The following is a 15,038-nucleotide window of genomic DNA, read 5'->3' as shown; positions in this document are numbered from 1 at the left end:
TGCTTCAAGTCCCATAATTTGTTTTCCTCTTTATTTACAAATATCAGAATTTTTTAATAGCTTATGTCATTGTAACTACACAATTTTCTTATGATCACCGAGTTCCCTACCCTTATTACTGCATTTTTAGTTTACCAGTTAGTCTATGAGCAAACCCATTTAATATTTTCTTAAAAGTATTTCCATTTACTTTTCCTAAACCAATAATATTTTTTTCATGTATCCTTCATAATCTTTACATTTTTTTTCAGAGAGAGAGAGAGAGAGAGAGAGAGAGAGAGAGAGAGAGAGAGAGAGAGAGAGAGAGAGAGAATTTATGTGCTCATGAGGTAATATAATTTCTGTAATACAAGCAGTAAATTCTGTTGCTATGATTTAAAACAAATTTGAATCTATAAATGTTTGGTGGCTACCTTCTCACTTTTGTTCACCCATGGAATGTATTTCACTTCTTGTTTGCTCACTGCTGGCCTCATGTTTTCTGATCTCCATTCTAAACCATGCTCATTATCATTATCATCATTATTCTCTTCATCATCATCTGCCCAAGACCAGGTTTTCACCTGCAGATTAAAAAAATTTAAATATTTTAATTAGCTACTTTTCATGTTTATACTCATATTCAGTATTTTGTGCACTGCAGACAGTAAATTGGTTCACTATTTAAGTAAAACATTTCTTTGACTACACCCACTATCAATCACAAGCTTTGAATTACTACTGTGTTGGGTGACAATGCAGCATGAACATATTGCCAATCCAAAAAGAAGGATATGTTTGAAAGTCTGTTACAGTTACAGCACAAGAATTGCTTAGCAAAAAAATCATCAGATGTAGAAGTAACTTTGGATGTGCCCCAGGGAAGGGTGCTGGGACCCTTGCTGTTCATGTTGTATATTAATGACCTTGCAGACAATATTAACAGTAACATCAGGCTTTTTGCAGATGATGCAGTTATCTACAGTGACTTACTATCTGAGAGAAGCTGCATAAATATTCAGTGAGATCTTGAAAAGATTTCAACATGTTGCTAAGATTGGCGACTTGCTCCAAATGTTAAGAAATGTAAAATTTTGCACTTCACAAAATGAAAAAAACATAGTATCCTATGACTACATTATGAATGAGTCATTGTTGCAATCAACCAACTCGTACAAATACCTGGTGTAGCTCTTTGCAAGGATATGAAATGGAATGATCACATAGGTTCAGTCATTTGTAAAGTAGGTGGTAGATTCGTTTTATTGGTAGAATATTAGGGAAGAGCAATCAGTCAACAAAAGAGATTGCTTACAAATCACTCATGCATCCCATCCTAGAATACTGCTCTCAAGTGTGTGGGACCAATACCAGACAGGACTAATGGCGGATGTTGAACATATACAGAAACGGGCAGCATGAATGGTCACAGGTATGTTTAATCCATGGGGGAGTGTCGTAGAAATACTGAAGGAACTGGAGGACTCGAAGACGGACATGAACTGTCTCGAGATAGTCTATTAGCAAAGTTTCAAGAACCAGCTTTAAATTATTACTCCAGGGATATACTACAGCCCCCTATGTATCACTCACATTGGGATTGTGAGGATAGGATTGGAATAATTACTGCAGACACAGAAGCATTCAAAGAATCCTTCTTCCCATGCTCCATATGTGAATGGAACAGGAAGAAACCCAAATAACTGGTACAATGGTATGTACCCTCTGCCATGCACTGCATGGTGGTTTAGAGAGAATAGATGTAGGTTAGATGTAGAATGGGTATAGATGCAGAAGCAATGAATTGGGCAGCTGATATATATGAACAAATGGAAGATTGTTAATTAGCAGTCTTCAAAAGCCACACTATTCCAAGCCAACTGCAACAGTGACCATTAATTTTTTACCTCACTGAAAATGTAATTTGAACAATAGTTTTCATTAAACTCCTGATATTGTCTGAGATCAATTACAAATATACATCAAATGGTCACTGAATTATATCTCACTTCACTTCAGTAAATAATAAACTCTGCCATAATGCTACATGATATTTTCAATACATGAGAAGTTTGTCAACAGATAATTGGGTTTTAATTGTCATGTGGAAAGAATTGGTTCTCTTGCTATTTCATGAAGGGCAGCTAATATAACCTTGTGACTTCACTTGTGGGAGTTTTAGGAACAACTATAGCTTAAGTATCAGCACAGATGATTTCCAAACTGATGGATAATGAAAGCACGAAAGCTTGATAGTTGGCATGAGTACTTGCTTTGGTGACCTATATGTTCTGTCAGTTGCAGCAGAGTAGATCAGTGACCACCCAATATAAAATGGATCAAACCAAGATCATATCTCTAACGGACATGAGTCACAGTCAATACTGATGACTTTTAGTTTGGTGTACAAATATATAAATGAGATGTTTGATTACTGGAAAACATATCTACTGGTCTGATGAAACATTACTCTTTTATCCTATTAGTATGGCAGGTGCTCCAAATTATGATCACCTAGTGAACAGAGTACATCTGATATTTCAGCAAATTTTCTGAAATGACAAGGTCCTTTCAACTTGCAGCTTACTACAACATGTCCTGTGCAAGAATTGTTGAAGGGTTAGTGACTTTCATATCTTTTGTGGGATAAAAAAAAAAAAAAAAAAAAAAAAAAAAAAAAAAAAAAAAAAAAAAAAAAAACACGAAATCTCAATCATGTTGACCATATGTGCAATTCATGGAACAGTACATTTGATTACATGATAAAACCTCAACTTTTATATCAACATGGGACAATACACAAAAGTGCTGTTATTGGTCATACCACATAGCTAATACTTACATATTATATACAAAGCTCATCATATCAGGAAGGTGAAAGGGCTGCCTATGCAGTGTTGGGGTACATTTTCAAAATTCACTGTTCATTGAGCACATTATGTTATCCAATTATTTTCTACAAATAATTTCATTTATGATCTACAATTTCTTATTGAATGATTTGTTATTTCTGAATGACGAAAGATCTAATTTACACATATGTTAACACTACATTCACACAGTACTTAACTGTACTGTACTCGAACTACCTAAAAAATTAATGTCTGTGACTCACCTTAGCTTCAGCCTTCAGCTTTGGTCTTATCTTTGGTTTGTGGTCAGTTATAGGCAATTTCTTGATTGTTGAAATCATATGTGCAGCAGTTTTGTTTTGTTCTTGGGAACTTACTAAAGTGCTGTCAAGCCTTGGGTGTGATAATAAAAAGCCCATAAGACCATTCTTTGTTTTTGGTTTCTTTGCTACTATCATTTCTGTGGTCTCAACCTTCCCATCATCAAGCAAATGTTTTTTTGGTCTACCAACTTTTCGCTTCTTTGATGAAGATAAAACTGGAGTAGTAGCAGCTGTAGTTGTAGTAGTAGTTGAAGTAGTAATAGAAGCCATAGACACTACTGAAGTAGTTGTAGCAGTGGTAGCAATAGATAATACTGCAGCATCTGTGCCCTGAAAACAATTTGAGAGAGAAAATTAAGATCAAATAAAATACTATTTCACTGTTTTTTTAATGTTTTACTGCTGACTACAACTAAATCATAAAAATTTCATGTTACAGGTCCACGGTGCTCATCATCTTCCTGTAAGAAGATGAATACTCTGCACATATGAAAATACATTAACTGTATTCGAATAGAGTCACCGCTTTCTGACAGGTACTCGGTTTCTGATAAAGCATGGTTTAAAGAGAGTCTGAAAAACTTTTTGGTAGGCAATACCGTCTACTCTACAGATGAATATCTTAACAGATACGGTTAGACCAGATTGGGTAAAAATGTCTTAAGAGTTCAGTTTTGACAGTAATTGGTCACAAGAGTCAAGATTAGGTACTTTGTGTGCAATAAACTTTTTAAAAGTGCATGACAATGTTTCATTCTAACAGTGCATTAATTCTGAAAGTATAAACAGTTCCAGTCTACTGTAACGTATTCTCATATTTTGACAACCTCCTGAGAAATGATCTGGGAAGTGAGTATTATATTCAAACTTTCTATGTTTTTTATAGTTATACTTTCTGATGTGTTAGACACCCACAAGAATCATCTCATTTGCTGGTCTATGAAATGAAAACTAAATATAATCTAATGTAATGTCAGATGTTCCCTCCATCATATGAACTAATGTTACAGTTTTATAATCACTGACGCTATAGACATCATACTGTGACTGATAATCTACCAAGAGTGAGACAATTTACAACTATTATAGACATATTTACATTTTGTCTCCATTAAGAAACTATTGAATGAAAGTAGAGAGACGTGTAAAGAAAGACAGAAACTAATAAATAGAGGGAGATGGACAGAAGGAGAGAGGAGGGTTTATTGTAGTATCACAAAATATACGTGTTTACTTAATACCTGTGACCTAATATTACAGTCTCACAACAGTAATGTGTGATTATAAATGTTACAGTGAAAGGTAAGATGAGAATTATTTTGTTATGTAAAACATGTAGTTCTGTCCAATAGAGGAGAACATATTAAATATTCTTACAATTTATCACAATAGTTAACAACCACACACTATTTTTATTTATTTTTTCCATCAGTGTTTCAATTACACAATTCTAGTTTGAGAACAGCAGGGCCTCACCTCAACTGATGACAATTCCTTTTCTTGCTGTCTGAGGACAACAGGTGGCTTTTCCGACATCTTAAACCAGGACTGCACATCACAGTCTCCTGAGAAAGTTAAGGCATCAATTTAAAGGCTGCTCCTGAAGTTTTCATAGTTATATGTATGTAAAAAGTAACATATCTTTGCTACATAAGTGACTGGACATCATTCAGATAAATATAAAAAAATGAAAAATATAGTTAGACCAGTGATATCTAAAATTATTATGTAACTGAAAATTTGTGTAACTGTCTAACAGACTGTAAATGAATTGAAAAAATAACCAACATATTTATCTTTTACGTAACTGATAAAGCATTTACAGACCGACAGGCATAAATGATGAATGAAAAGTAAATTTTATGCATAATCATTGGTTACCAGATAATGTAAGTACTTAATAACAGATAACTTCATCCTAATATTGGATAAAACATGCTCACTCAAGAGCACTTGTTTTTCTATTACCATAACCTATAAAAGGGTAGACTTAATACTTCTGTTTAAATCAAGATATGTTAGAAAATTCCAAAATAAAAAATATTATATGGGTGTCCAATACATAAACAGTGACACATATTCATGAACATCTACATCTCCTATTCACAATAAAGTGCCTGGCATATGGTTCAATGAACAACTTTCAAGCTGTCTATCTTCCGTTCCACTCTTGAATGGTTGTGGGAAAAACAAGCACTTAAATTTTTCTGTGTGAGCCCTGATTTCTCTTCCTTTATCATGATGATCATTTCTCCCTATGTAGATGGATGCCAACAGAATGTTTTCGCAATCGGAGGTGAAAACTGGTGATTGAAACTTCCTGAGAAGATGCTGTCACAACAAAAAACACCTTTGTTTTCATGATTGCCACTCCAATTCATGTATCATGTCTGTGGCACTATCTTCCCTACTTTGCAATAATACGAAATGAGCTGTCCTCCTTTTTTACTTTTTCGATGTCATCCGTGATCATTCCAATTTAGGTTATTTGTAATAGTAATCCCTAAGTATTTTGTTGAATTTACAGCCTTCAGATTTGTGCAACTTTTCACATAATTAAAATTTAGTGGATTTCTCTTAGTATTCACTTGAATAACTTTGCACTTTTCTTTAACCAAGGTCAATTGCCATTTTTCGCACCATACAGATATCTTATCTAAATAATTTTGCAATTCAGTTTGGTCACCTGATGACTTTACAAGGCGGTAAATGACAGCATCATCTGCAAACAATCTAAGAGAGCTACTCAGATTGTCTCCTATGTTGTTAATATAGATCAGCAACAACAGGGTGCCTATAACACTTCCTTGGGGAAAGCCAGCTATTACTTCCATTTTACTTGATGACTTCCAGTCTATCACAACGAACTGTGACCTTTCTGATAGGAAATCACGAATCCAGCCACAAAACTGAGGTGATATTCCATAACCATGCAGTTTGGTTAGAAGACGCTGTCTAAAGCCTTCAGGAAATCTAAAAATATGGAATCAATTTGACATCCCATTGATAGCACTCATTACTTCAGGAGTATAAAGAGCTACTTGTGTTTCATAAGAACGATATTTTCTGAATCCATGCTATGTACCAATAAATCATTTTCTTTGATGTAATTCATAACGTTCAAACACAGTGTATGTTCCAAAACCCTTCTGCAAATCGATGTTAGTGATATGGGTCTGTAATTCAACAACACTGTCCTTAACAGAGTTCAACTAACAGAAACTGAATAAAAAATTAAAAATCTTTGAAATGTGTAATTAAGGGGAATCTGATGGAATCTTCCCTTTATAATTTCAATTTTCGTGCTTATTTATTATTTTAATGTGTTTTTTGGAGGTGTTATAGTAGCTGCTTTAACTGGTCACACCAGAAAGAAAATAACTGGTACCTGAACAACATGAGGAGTTTGTAGTAGGGTATTAGCTAACCATTAATAAGTTTCATGTTACCTGGACCTTGTTGCATTTGCGAGGAAATGTTTCAAGAAGCAATGTATTAGGACCACAAGATATACTTTTTAAACAGATTTATCTAGGTTAAAGTGCAATTGGTCAGTTTACTACATGAAGGCATTCAAATAATTTTACAAATTTTATGATTCCAATTAACATGATCACTAAGCAAGGTGTAGTGTAGAATATTTGAAGGTAATCTCAAATATGAAGCCATTAAAACAGAAACAGCTGACAAACTAGAATAAACCCATAAATAATGGATGATTGTGTACTTCAAATAAAAAAATTCATGGAACTAAACACAAATTCTCTACTTGTGGCTCACTAAGCTAAAATAAATTTCATTCACGAGCATCGCACTTCTGGAAATTTTAACTTAAAGCTGAGGAAGCTAGTAACTTTCCTACGACTCAACATTTAGCATTTCCTTCCCGCAGTGCTTCTCCTAAAATACGATGTATGTTCATTCACTGCTAATGAGCATATAATTTTTAATACAGATTACATACAGTCATCATATAATTTTTAATACAGATTACATACAGTCATTTCTCTGAATGCTATGTAACCCAAACTATAATGAACCACTTTTAATTATTTCAGTGTAAACAAAATATAATAAAAGGAAATGCATGCACATAATTGTTACTATATTAGTTACAAGTATTTTATGAGTTTTTACTCCCACAGTGCTTTCCTAGCTCATACTGTGCTCAGTAGATGATCAGAAAAATTATTGCAGGACTGCTAAATGAATGACTGTCCTCTTCTAATTCTGCATTGTTGTATAACTATTGAACTATCTTGATAAGTCACAACAAACTCATCTGGACACAACACATTAAAACAAAGAAAAAGAAGCTCCTTTAACAGGAATGTGCGTGACTGTTTTAGTGCTAAATGGCAACAATATCTATGAATGACTGTCTCTGTAGCTTCACATAAGCTGCTAATCCAATAATTCATTTATGACACACTTACACAAAACTAAAAAAATATCATTTATCAGATGATGATAAACTAAAAGGTTTTATTTCAATTCCCTTCTGATCAATGTATTGTACTTACAGTAGAAAAGTTACTCCATTAACTGGACACTATTAATACGGACACACTATACATGAATCTACTATTGTACTAAGAACACAAAACTTTTAAGATAAAGTGTAAAGTAAACGAAGGACATTAGTGTAAGAGCAGGCATTTACTGTGGAGGTCTGGATAAAGTGCGGATTTCCCGAGCCAGAATACACTCACCTGGATTGGGGAGGCGCGAGGAAGGTTTCGAGCCAAATGTGTGACACGGGAGGCGGCACAAGGAAAAGGCTGCAAATCAAGCACACAGAACTAAAGCACCAATACCAAGCCAGTCCCAAGCAAACTGGAACGATTCTGTCTTGTAGGAGGTCCCAATGTGGGCTGACAAACAGTCAAAGTGCATGCACACTATGAAATACATTCAAAACCAAAAATAACAATGATGATAATAACAACAACAATATTAATGCTATTGTGGTAGCATTATTCTATCAAACAAAGAAATTATTTTCTTTATATGAAGAGTCATTAATACAGAAGATGAAGTTATTTTCTGAACTGAACAACACTGAGAAGAGTGACAGTTATGGAAGATGAACTATCTTAACTATTCCAACACTTACATTTTCAATTCTGGGCTGAATGATGAACACCATTCTCAAATTTTATTAATACGTTTAACCAACAAAAACTTGCTAATGGTTTATAATGACAATTTAAATAAAAATTGTGTGTGTGTGTGTGTGTGTGTGTGTGTGTGTGTGTGTGTGTGTGTGTGTAGGCAATACATCTGTTCTAACACCCTTCAGTATTGACAGTGGCTAATTTTACAGAGCAAAAATTTTCCTCTTGATACAGTAAATATAAAATGTAAAAATGTACTTACCACTATGTTTCTCAGCATCTGAACCAAATAATCCATCAAGTTTAGGGGTTGTGCCAGAAATGTCACCGTTAACTTTGGGTTTTGTCTTCATTAGGCTGTCATTGCATTGGGGCATCTGTGTTTCTGCCAATATAGCTGCTGGTCTCAGTTTTGGGCGATTTGCCGTGAGTGTTGGTGGCTTCAAAATATCAAGCTTTGATGCTTTCAAACGAGGTGGCTCTGTTACTTTCTCCAATACAGGTGGCAAGTCTCTGTAACCCAATCACAAATTTAATAGGACACATGGAAACAAACCAGTGGTATGTGTTCATTACATTTCTGAAGTACACATAAGTACAACAGCAGAACAGAACACAAAAAGGAATGAACATTATAACTGAGGACTGTTTCCACAAATGTCAACATCTAAAAAAAAAAAAAAAATAAAAGTCCAAGAAATACATTTTATCAAATTACTTTAACAGTAAACATTGCTGACATCTTTCAAAATTATATTTCACAAATAAACTCTAGATACATAATACAATGGAGGAAAAACATTTCTATGAGCTTTCACTTCCAAATAAAAAATACGTAAAAACCACATTTTTTTCCCAAAACTGAACACTGATTGATTAATTATTTTGTGGCAGCAATGTTCTAGTTCATTTTAACATAGTGAACAACTAATAATTTAATAAACTGGTTCATTAAGATACTGTACTCCATTATTTACATTGTTGTCAAGTTCATCACAACACTCTTCAGAGCTTCTTCTAATGATATATCAAAAAACTCTTTTCGATTTCTTTGCAGCATCAGCTATTTAAAAGAGACTCTACGCTTTACTTCAGACATTTTGAATGGTAGCTTCTCTTTTATTAAACTGGTAGCAGTGGTCTTTAAATTGTGCATGTGACAGATCTTGCCCAGAAACATAACATCAGAACCTGATGACTGTGTGATGGTACGTTTTCACAATTCCTTTTTTATTGTATGAAATACCCTATCTGGGGACATGTAACTCTGACCCCTAATTAGAAAACATGGTAATGAGTTACACTGTCAAAAACTAACAATACCAGGGGTGGTCAAAAAGTTTCTAGCCCGAGATAGTTACCATAATGTCTCGCACATACACCACCACCACCTACTTTTATGGTGACCCTTTGTGGGTATGCAAGTCAAATTTTGCAGCTCCAGCTTCGTTAGTTTTGTCACTAGGATGCATTGTATACTGTAGTGTAAGCAAAATGGCATATACCGAGAGAATCAAGAAGCGTGCTGTGATTGAATATCTTCATGTGAAGGGAATGACGCTCAAGGAAATTGTGGAGGACATGCAAAATGCACTTAAGGACAGTGCATCAGTCAAAAACTGGGTGTCCAACTTCAAAAATGGAAGAACAAGAGTAGAAGATGCGACAAGGAGCGGAAGGCCTGTCACCGTTGCCACTGATGAAACAGTGACTACAATTCACGATACGATTTTGCAGGATTGTCTAACAACATTGCAGCACATTGAAACCACATTTGAAATATCTCATGGGTGCGCTCATGACGTTGTGGATATTTTGAGAATGCAGAAAGTTTCATCTAGGTGGGTTCCAAAAGACTTGAATGCAGATCAGAGCTGAGAGCATGTGCAGTGTTGTGAAGAAATTGTTCGTCAATTTGAAGTAGATGAAGACAGCTTTCTTGCAAGGTATGTGACAATGGACAAAATGTGGGTTCAACATGTTGATCCTGAGAAAAACAACAGTCCGAACAATGGAAACACTTTCATCCCCTACCCCAAAAAAATTTCAGGTGCAAAAAATCAGCCAGTAAGGTGATGGCATCGGTCTCCTGGGCTGCAGAAGGGGTAATTATGGGGGGGGGGGGCTACTTGCAAAAGGGTGTAACTATCTATGCATCATACTATTGCACCCTCCTGTGCCATTTGTGAGAAGAGATAAAGAAAAAGAGGCGTGGAAAATTGGTGCATGGAGATCTTTTGCATCAGGACAATGCACCAGCACACAAAGCTCTTGCAACACTTTAAACTCTGAGTGACCGCAGGTTCAAATTGTTACGTCATCCACAATATTCTCCAGATTTGGCTCCATCAGACTTTTTTCTTTTTCCAAGTTAAAAAAAGATCTCTAAGGGTGGTGATTTGACAATGATGATGCAGTGATTGATGCTTTGAAAGCTTGGGTGGACTCGAAATCCAAGACCTTTTATTTGAATGGTATGCAGAAGTTATCTGAGTGTGCCCGCAAGTGTATTAGTGTACACGGGTATTATATAGAAAAATAACTGGTATTATGAAATAGGCTAGAAACCTTTCGTCCCCCACTCTTAAATGTTTACCACAAACAATAGATGTTCACATCTGCCAAACTCATTTTTTTAGATGGTGAGTTAGAAAAATTTCATAGTTTTTATGAGCAAAATTAAAAAGGGAAATAGTAAGTTTTCAAACAATCCGTGCACTACAATCAATTTGTCTCTTTTAGAAGTACATAACTAATGTATATAAGTTTTGCAATTTTTGTAGTTGCTGATTATTGTGAAAATGATTCTCAATTTTCTAATGCTTCATAGGAAGGAGATACAGCACAGCAATACGGTATAGCTATTAACTGTGTAAACCGCATCAAAACTCAGAGCCACTAGTGACACCAAATTTTAACAGTCCATATGTACATCAATACAACTTCTGTCTACGGTAACTGCCTAAAACCAATAACAGAACCTAACATATGCCAGTTCACTGGATTTCTATATTGATCCAAAACCTGAAAATTTATCCTGTGGGTTAGAGATCGAAGTTAACTATTTAGAAACAACAATTTCACATTGCAGTCAAATCCTCCAATTAAAAAACAGATAATCAGTTAATTTTAGATTAAATCGTTAGTGTAGTGGGGAACTGCACTATTTTTTTATGTTCAATTGTGACAAATCACTGATTAGATTTTAACAGAAGTTGCGAAAAACTGGCTTAATGCCTGTCATTGGTGCAGTTTACTTAAATTCATACTGTTGAGTAACAGTTATCACTTTCCACAACTGATGATATTTTATAGTAAACAGTGTTTCTACAGAGAGAGAAGAGCTGTGTCACAAACCTGTTTGTTTTTGAAGCAGAGACTCTGCCTGTATTTCTTTGAGGTGAATTTGGTGTGAGCCTGTTGCAACGTTTCCGTGGCCTTCCTGGGCCTCTCTTGACTGGACTTTGCTGTACATTTGCACTGGAATTATTTGCAACTGTACAAGCTGGACTCAAGCCCATTTCTGATGGAGAAGTAGTTGCCACTGGAGTATTGTTTCCAGCAGTTAATAGGGTACTTTCTGCTTTCTTTGGTGTGAGGCGTGATAATTCACGTTGTTTTTCTTTATAGCGTCTTTGCAGGTCAGCCAGTCGCATTCGCATATTAAGCTCCATGGGACCCATGCTTTCATTGGACTGTGGACTTGTAGCTGGTGACTGAGTCATACATGAGCCACCAGCTGCAGCTCCAGCTATGTTTGTGTTGTGCTGCTGATCTTGAGGACTGGTAGCTTCAGAAGAGGATACCTGGTACTGGGGTCCCTGCTAAAGAAAATGTATAACTTTGTCAGAAATACATAAATAAAGAAAAGTCAAGAGCAAAGCCAAAAGGCTTAATCAGATGAAATTAACATATCTGTGCTTATACATCACCAGGAATTAAAAAAGAAAAAAAAAACAAAATAAAACACAATTTTAACATAAAAATAACTAATTTTATGTTAAAGTAATACTGGGCATAACTGTAGCTCGTGAATTTTAAGATGATATACAGGCACTTATAATTTTGGAAAGATTGAGAGACAGTGGATTACGGATTTTATTCTGACTTTTTCAACATGTATCACACAAGCTGAGAAAGATATGAGATCAGCTTTCTGTAAGAAGAGACTATAAGAAAGTTTTCCAAACTCTTGAATAAATCAAAATCTCTTTCAGATCCATAAAATTTAATGATATACTCCAACAAATGCCATCAGACTAGGTTACGAGATGAAACTTAAAAATATGACTAACACCCACAAGTGGGAATATCGAACTACAGCACACACAACTTAAAAGCTGCTTGAATTTACACTGAAATCTCTGTATAAGTCCATTAGCACACATTACACACTTTACGCCATTAGCAACTACACAACTTCAGTTTTTACCCTCAAAATCAGGCACTGCAATCAAGTATTGTTCAAGCCTTTCTCAGTCAAATGTCCTTGACAGTTTTATTTAAATTGAAGATTATCTTTCTTTATAAGTGGAGATACTCCTGTTACTTACAATACCTTATCACAACCTACTATCACCAACTTGGCGTCATTAATAGTCCAGAATTTTTCATACTGTCTTTCTCCTACGGCTTCCCCAACGTTTAATTTACGCGGTAGTTGTGAAAATAAATGCCGACAGCAAACACAATGACTTACTTTGTTAGCAGCTGATTTCTTGCACTGTCTGTCCAGTTTCCGTGTGCGGTAGTTACGATTCACATCTACACCTGAGTCTGCTGATGAAGCCCTCTGGTGGACAGGTTTCGGTAGCTCCTGTGTGTTGTCATCAGGCTCTACATCTTGATCTTTTGACAAGTTGTGTCCTACTTCTTCCATAATTCGTTGCTCTGCAAGAGCACACAAAAGTCCCAGGCCACCAAGAACACCATTAACACTACTGCTGCTCGCAACGATGCTGACACTGCTACACCCATTGTTGATGTCATTGTTGTTGCTGCTGCCATCACTATTGATGCTGGTTGTGGTGGTTGTCGTCGTGGAGGTGGTGGTGGTTGTGCTCACTGTAAAAGTGCTGCTGCCACTGCTGGTGGTGCTGCTGTTTTGATCACTGGTGCTTGATGTAACTGCAGACATAAGCAGTACACAACTTATAAAGTGGTTGTACAGAAATCAGAATATCAGTATTCAAATACATGTTTTGAAATTTTACAGCATCTTTCTAGAGAAGTTAGGCAATAATTGAATTATCTGGCTACATTTTTGTTTAGAAATCACGAGAGTGTTCTATATCTGTATCCACAATATAGAACCAATCCTACAGTCAATACAGAAGACAATTCTCTGTCCACCATACTTTTAGCTGTTCTTCCCATTCATTTGATGGATATATCAAGAACTATTACTATATGTTTCATCACGACTACAGGACAAGCTGGCACAATGCCATATGTGGCATGTCTGGGAAAAAGTATGAAAATGTGGAAAACCATATAACACACCTAGTAGAATCAAAAAAATACAGTTCTTCATTTAAAACATGTCCTAAATGTATTGTGGCTTCGAATTATACATTTATTGACAAATGTTGATATAATAGTACACTGAAGAGGTGGAGGATTCAGTTTTTCGGACGAAGAGGTATGGTGATTCTTTTTTGAATTCTTTTTAATGAAAACCCAAGTATTTTTACATGCTGAAACTCAATAATTCTGTTTCTGAAGAAGTCTTCACTCTGCTTGCTCTTTCCCTAACCCCATTATAAACCATTTAAGTTTAGTAAATTCTTTTAAATCTGTTTTTAATTTACACCACTCCTTATTTGAAGTTTGATTCAGAGTTACAGTACAGTGTTACACCCATTTGTAACAAAAAAGAAGATAACTCACATGCAGCTAAATAACTAAGTAAACAATGTACACTATCTAAATGTACATTCACAAGCCAGGTTACTATGTTTGTCTTAATTACTATTAGCATAGTTTACGTTGTTAAAACAAAATATTCCATAAAATAAGAAACAAGAAGAAAATTATCAGGAATATAAGAGATGGAGAGTAGGCAGAATTCAGGTGAACTACTACAAGAATATTGGCAAAATTGTAGTTAGAACAGAGACCCCTAAAATGATAAGCTGCAGCAAAAATTGAGGCAGAATAAAAACATACATAATCAAACACCTGGCAATATTTCAAGCTGTGATGTATGCTTTGTTCTAATAATGAAAATAATTAACAGCTCAAACTTTTGTGAAAGACTAAATTTGTGCTTGAATGGAGTTCGATACAGTGTCTCTGCCCTTTCTTGGAAAATAGTGCAGCAATTGAACAGTAAAACCAAGATTTCTTCGATAAAAGCTTCAGGCCTACTGACCGATGTACAAAAAAGTCAGTAAATAATTTTAGACACTGATCATGGCCTTCCAGGTCAGAAGTTTCAAAGGAAGTACCATCAGCTATGAAGACCTTCTGTCGAACAAAGAGTCTTGCACTAGTGCAAAGCTAGAGTGTGCAACTACACATTTTCCCTTCTCGAACCTCGCAGAGGGCTCCTTACTACTGAAATATGACCAATGACCATGTAAAAAGAAGGGTATACTGACAAAACCTTTAGTGTTTCTTACGGAGTGTATCTCCTCCTGTACCACATGATACAATGCTTAAATTAATGGTAAAGTTATGTTAAACAGATGTGTTACAGTAACTGACTTGCAAAGAGACAGAAGTGTCTTTGCCAGTAAATGTTACAATATGACACACATCTTACA

At 35.4% G+C, this 15,038-nt stretch overlaps 1 protein-coding gene across 1 annotated transcript in view; it reads right to left on the bottom strand.

Moving 5' to 3' along the window:
* Window positions 1-15,038, bottom strand: part of LOC126235760 (serine-rich adhesin for platelets) — a 196,917-nt gene that overhangs the window by 46,519 nt on the left and 135,360 nt on the right. The window contains exons 7-13 of the mRNA XM_049944556.1: window positions 12,971-13,398; window positions 11,629-12,095; window positions 8,534-8,784; window positions 7,867-7,935; window positions 4,631-4,719; window positions 3,095-3,484; window positions 414-563 (exon numbers count right to left, since the gene is read on the bottom strand). Of these exons, the coding sequence (XP_049800513.1) occupies window positions 414-563; window positions 3,095-3,484; window positions 4,631-4,719; window positions 7,867-7,935; window positions 8,534-8,784; window positions 11,629-12,095; window positions 12,971-13,398 (1,844 nt within the window). The remainder of the gene's footprint in view (window positions 1-413; window positions 564-3,094; window positions 3,485-4,630; window positions 4,720-7,866; window positions 7,936-8,533; window positions 8,785-11,628; window positions 12,096-12,970; window positions 13,399-15,038) is intronic.

This window comes from Schistocerca nitens, chromosome 2, assembly GCF_023898315.1.
Source record: "Schistocerca nitens isolate TAMUIC-IGC-003100 chromosome 2, iqSchNite1.1, whole genome shotgun sequence".
Classification (NCBI taxonomy): domain Eukaryota; kingdom Metazoa; phylum Arthropoda; class Insecta; order Orthoptera; family Acrididae; genus Schistocerca; species Schistocerca nitens.
Note: the sequence above shows the minus strand (reverse complement) of the source record. Positions and strands in the feature narration are given on the sequence as shown.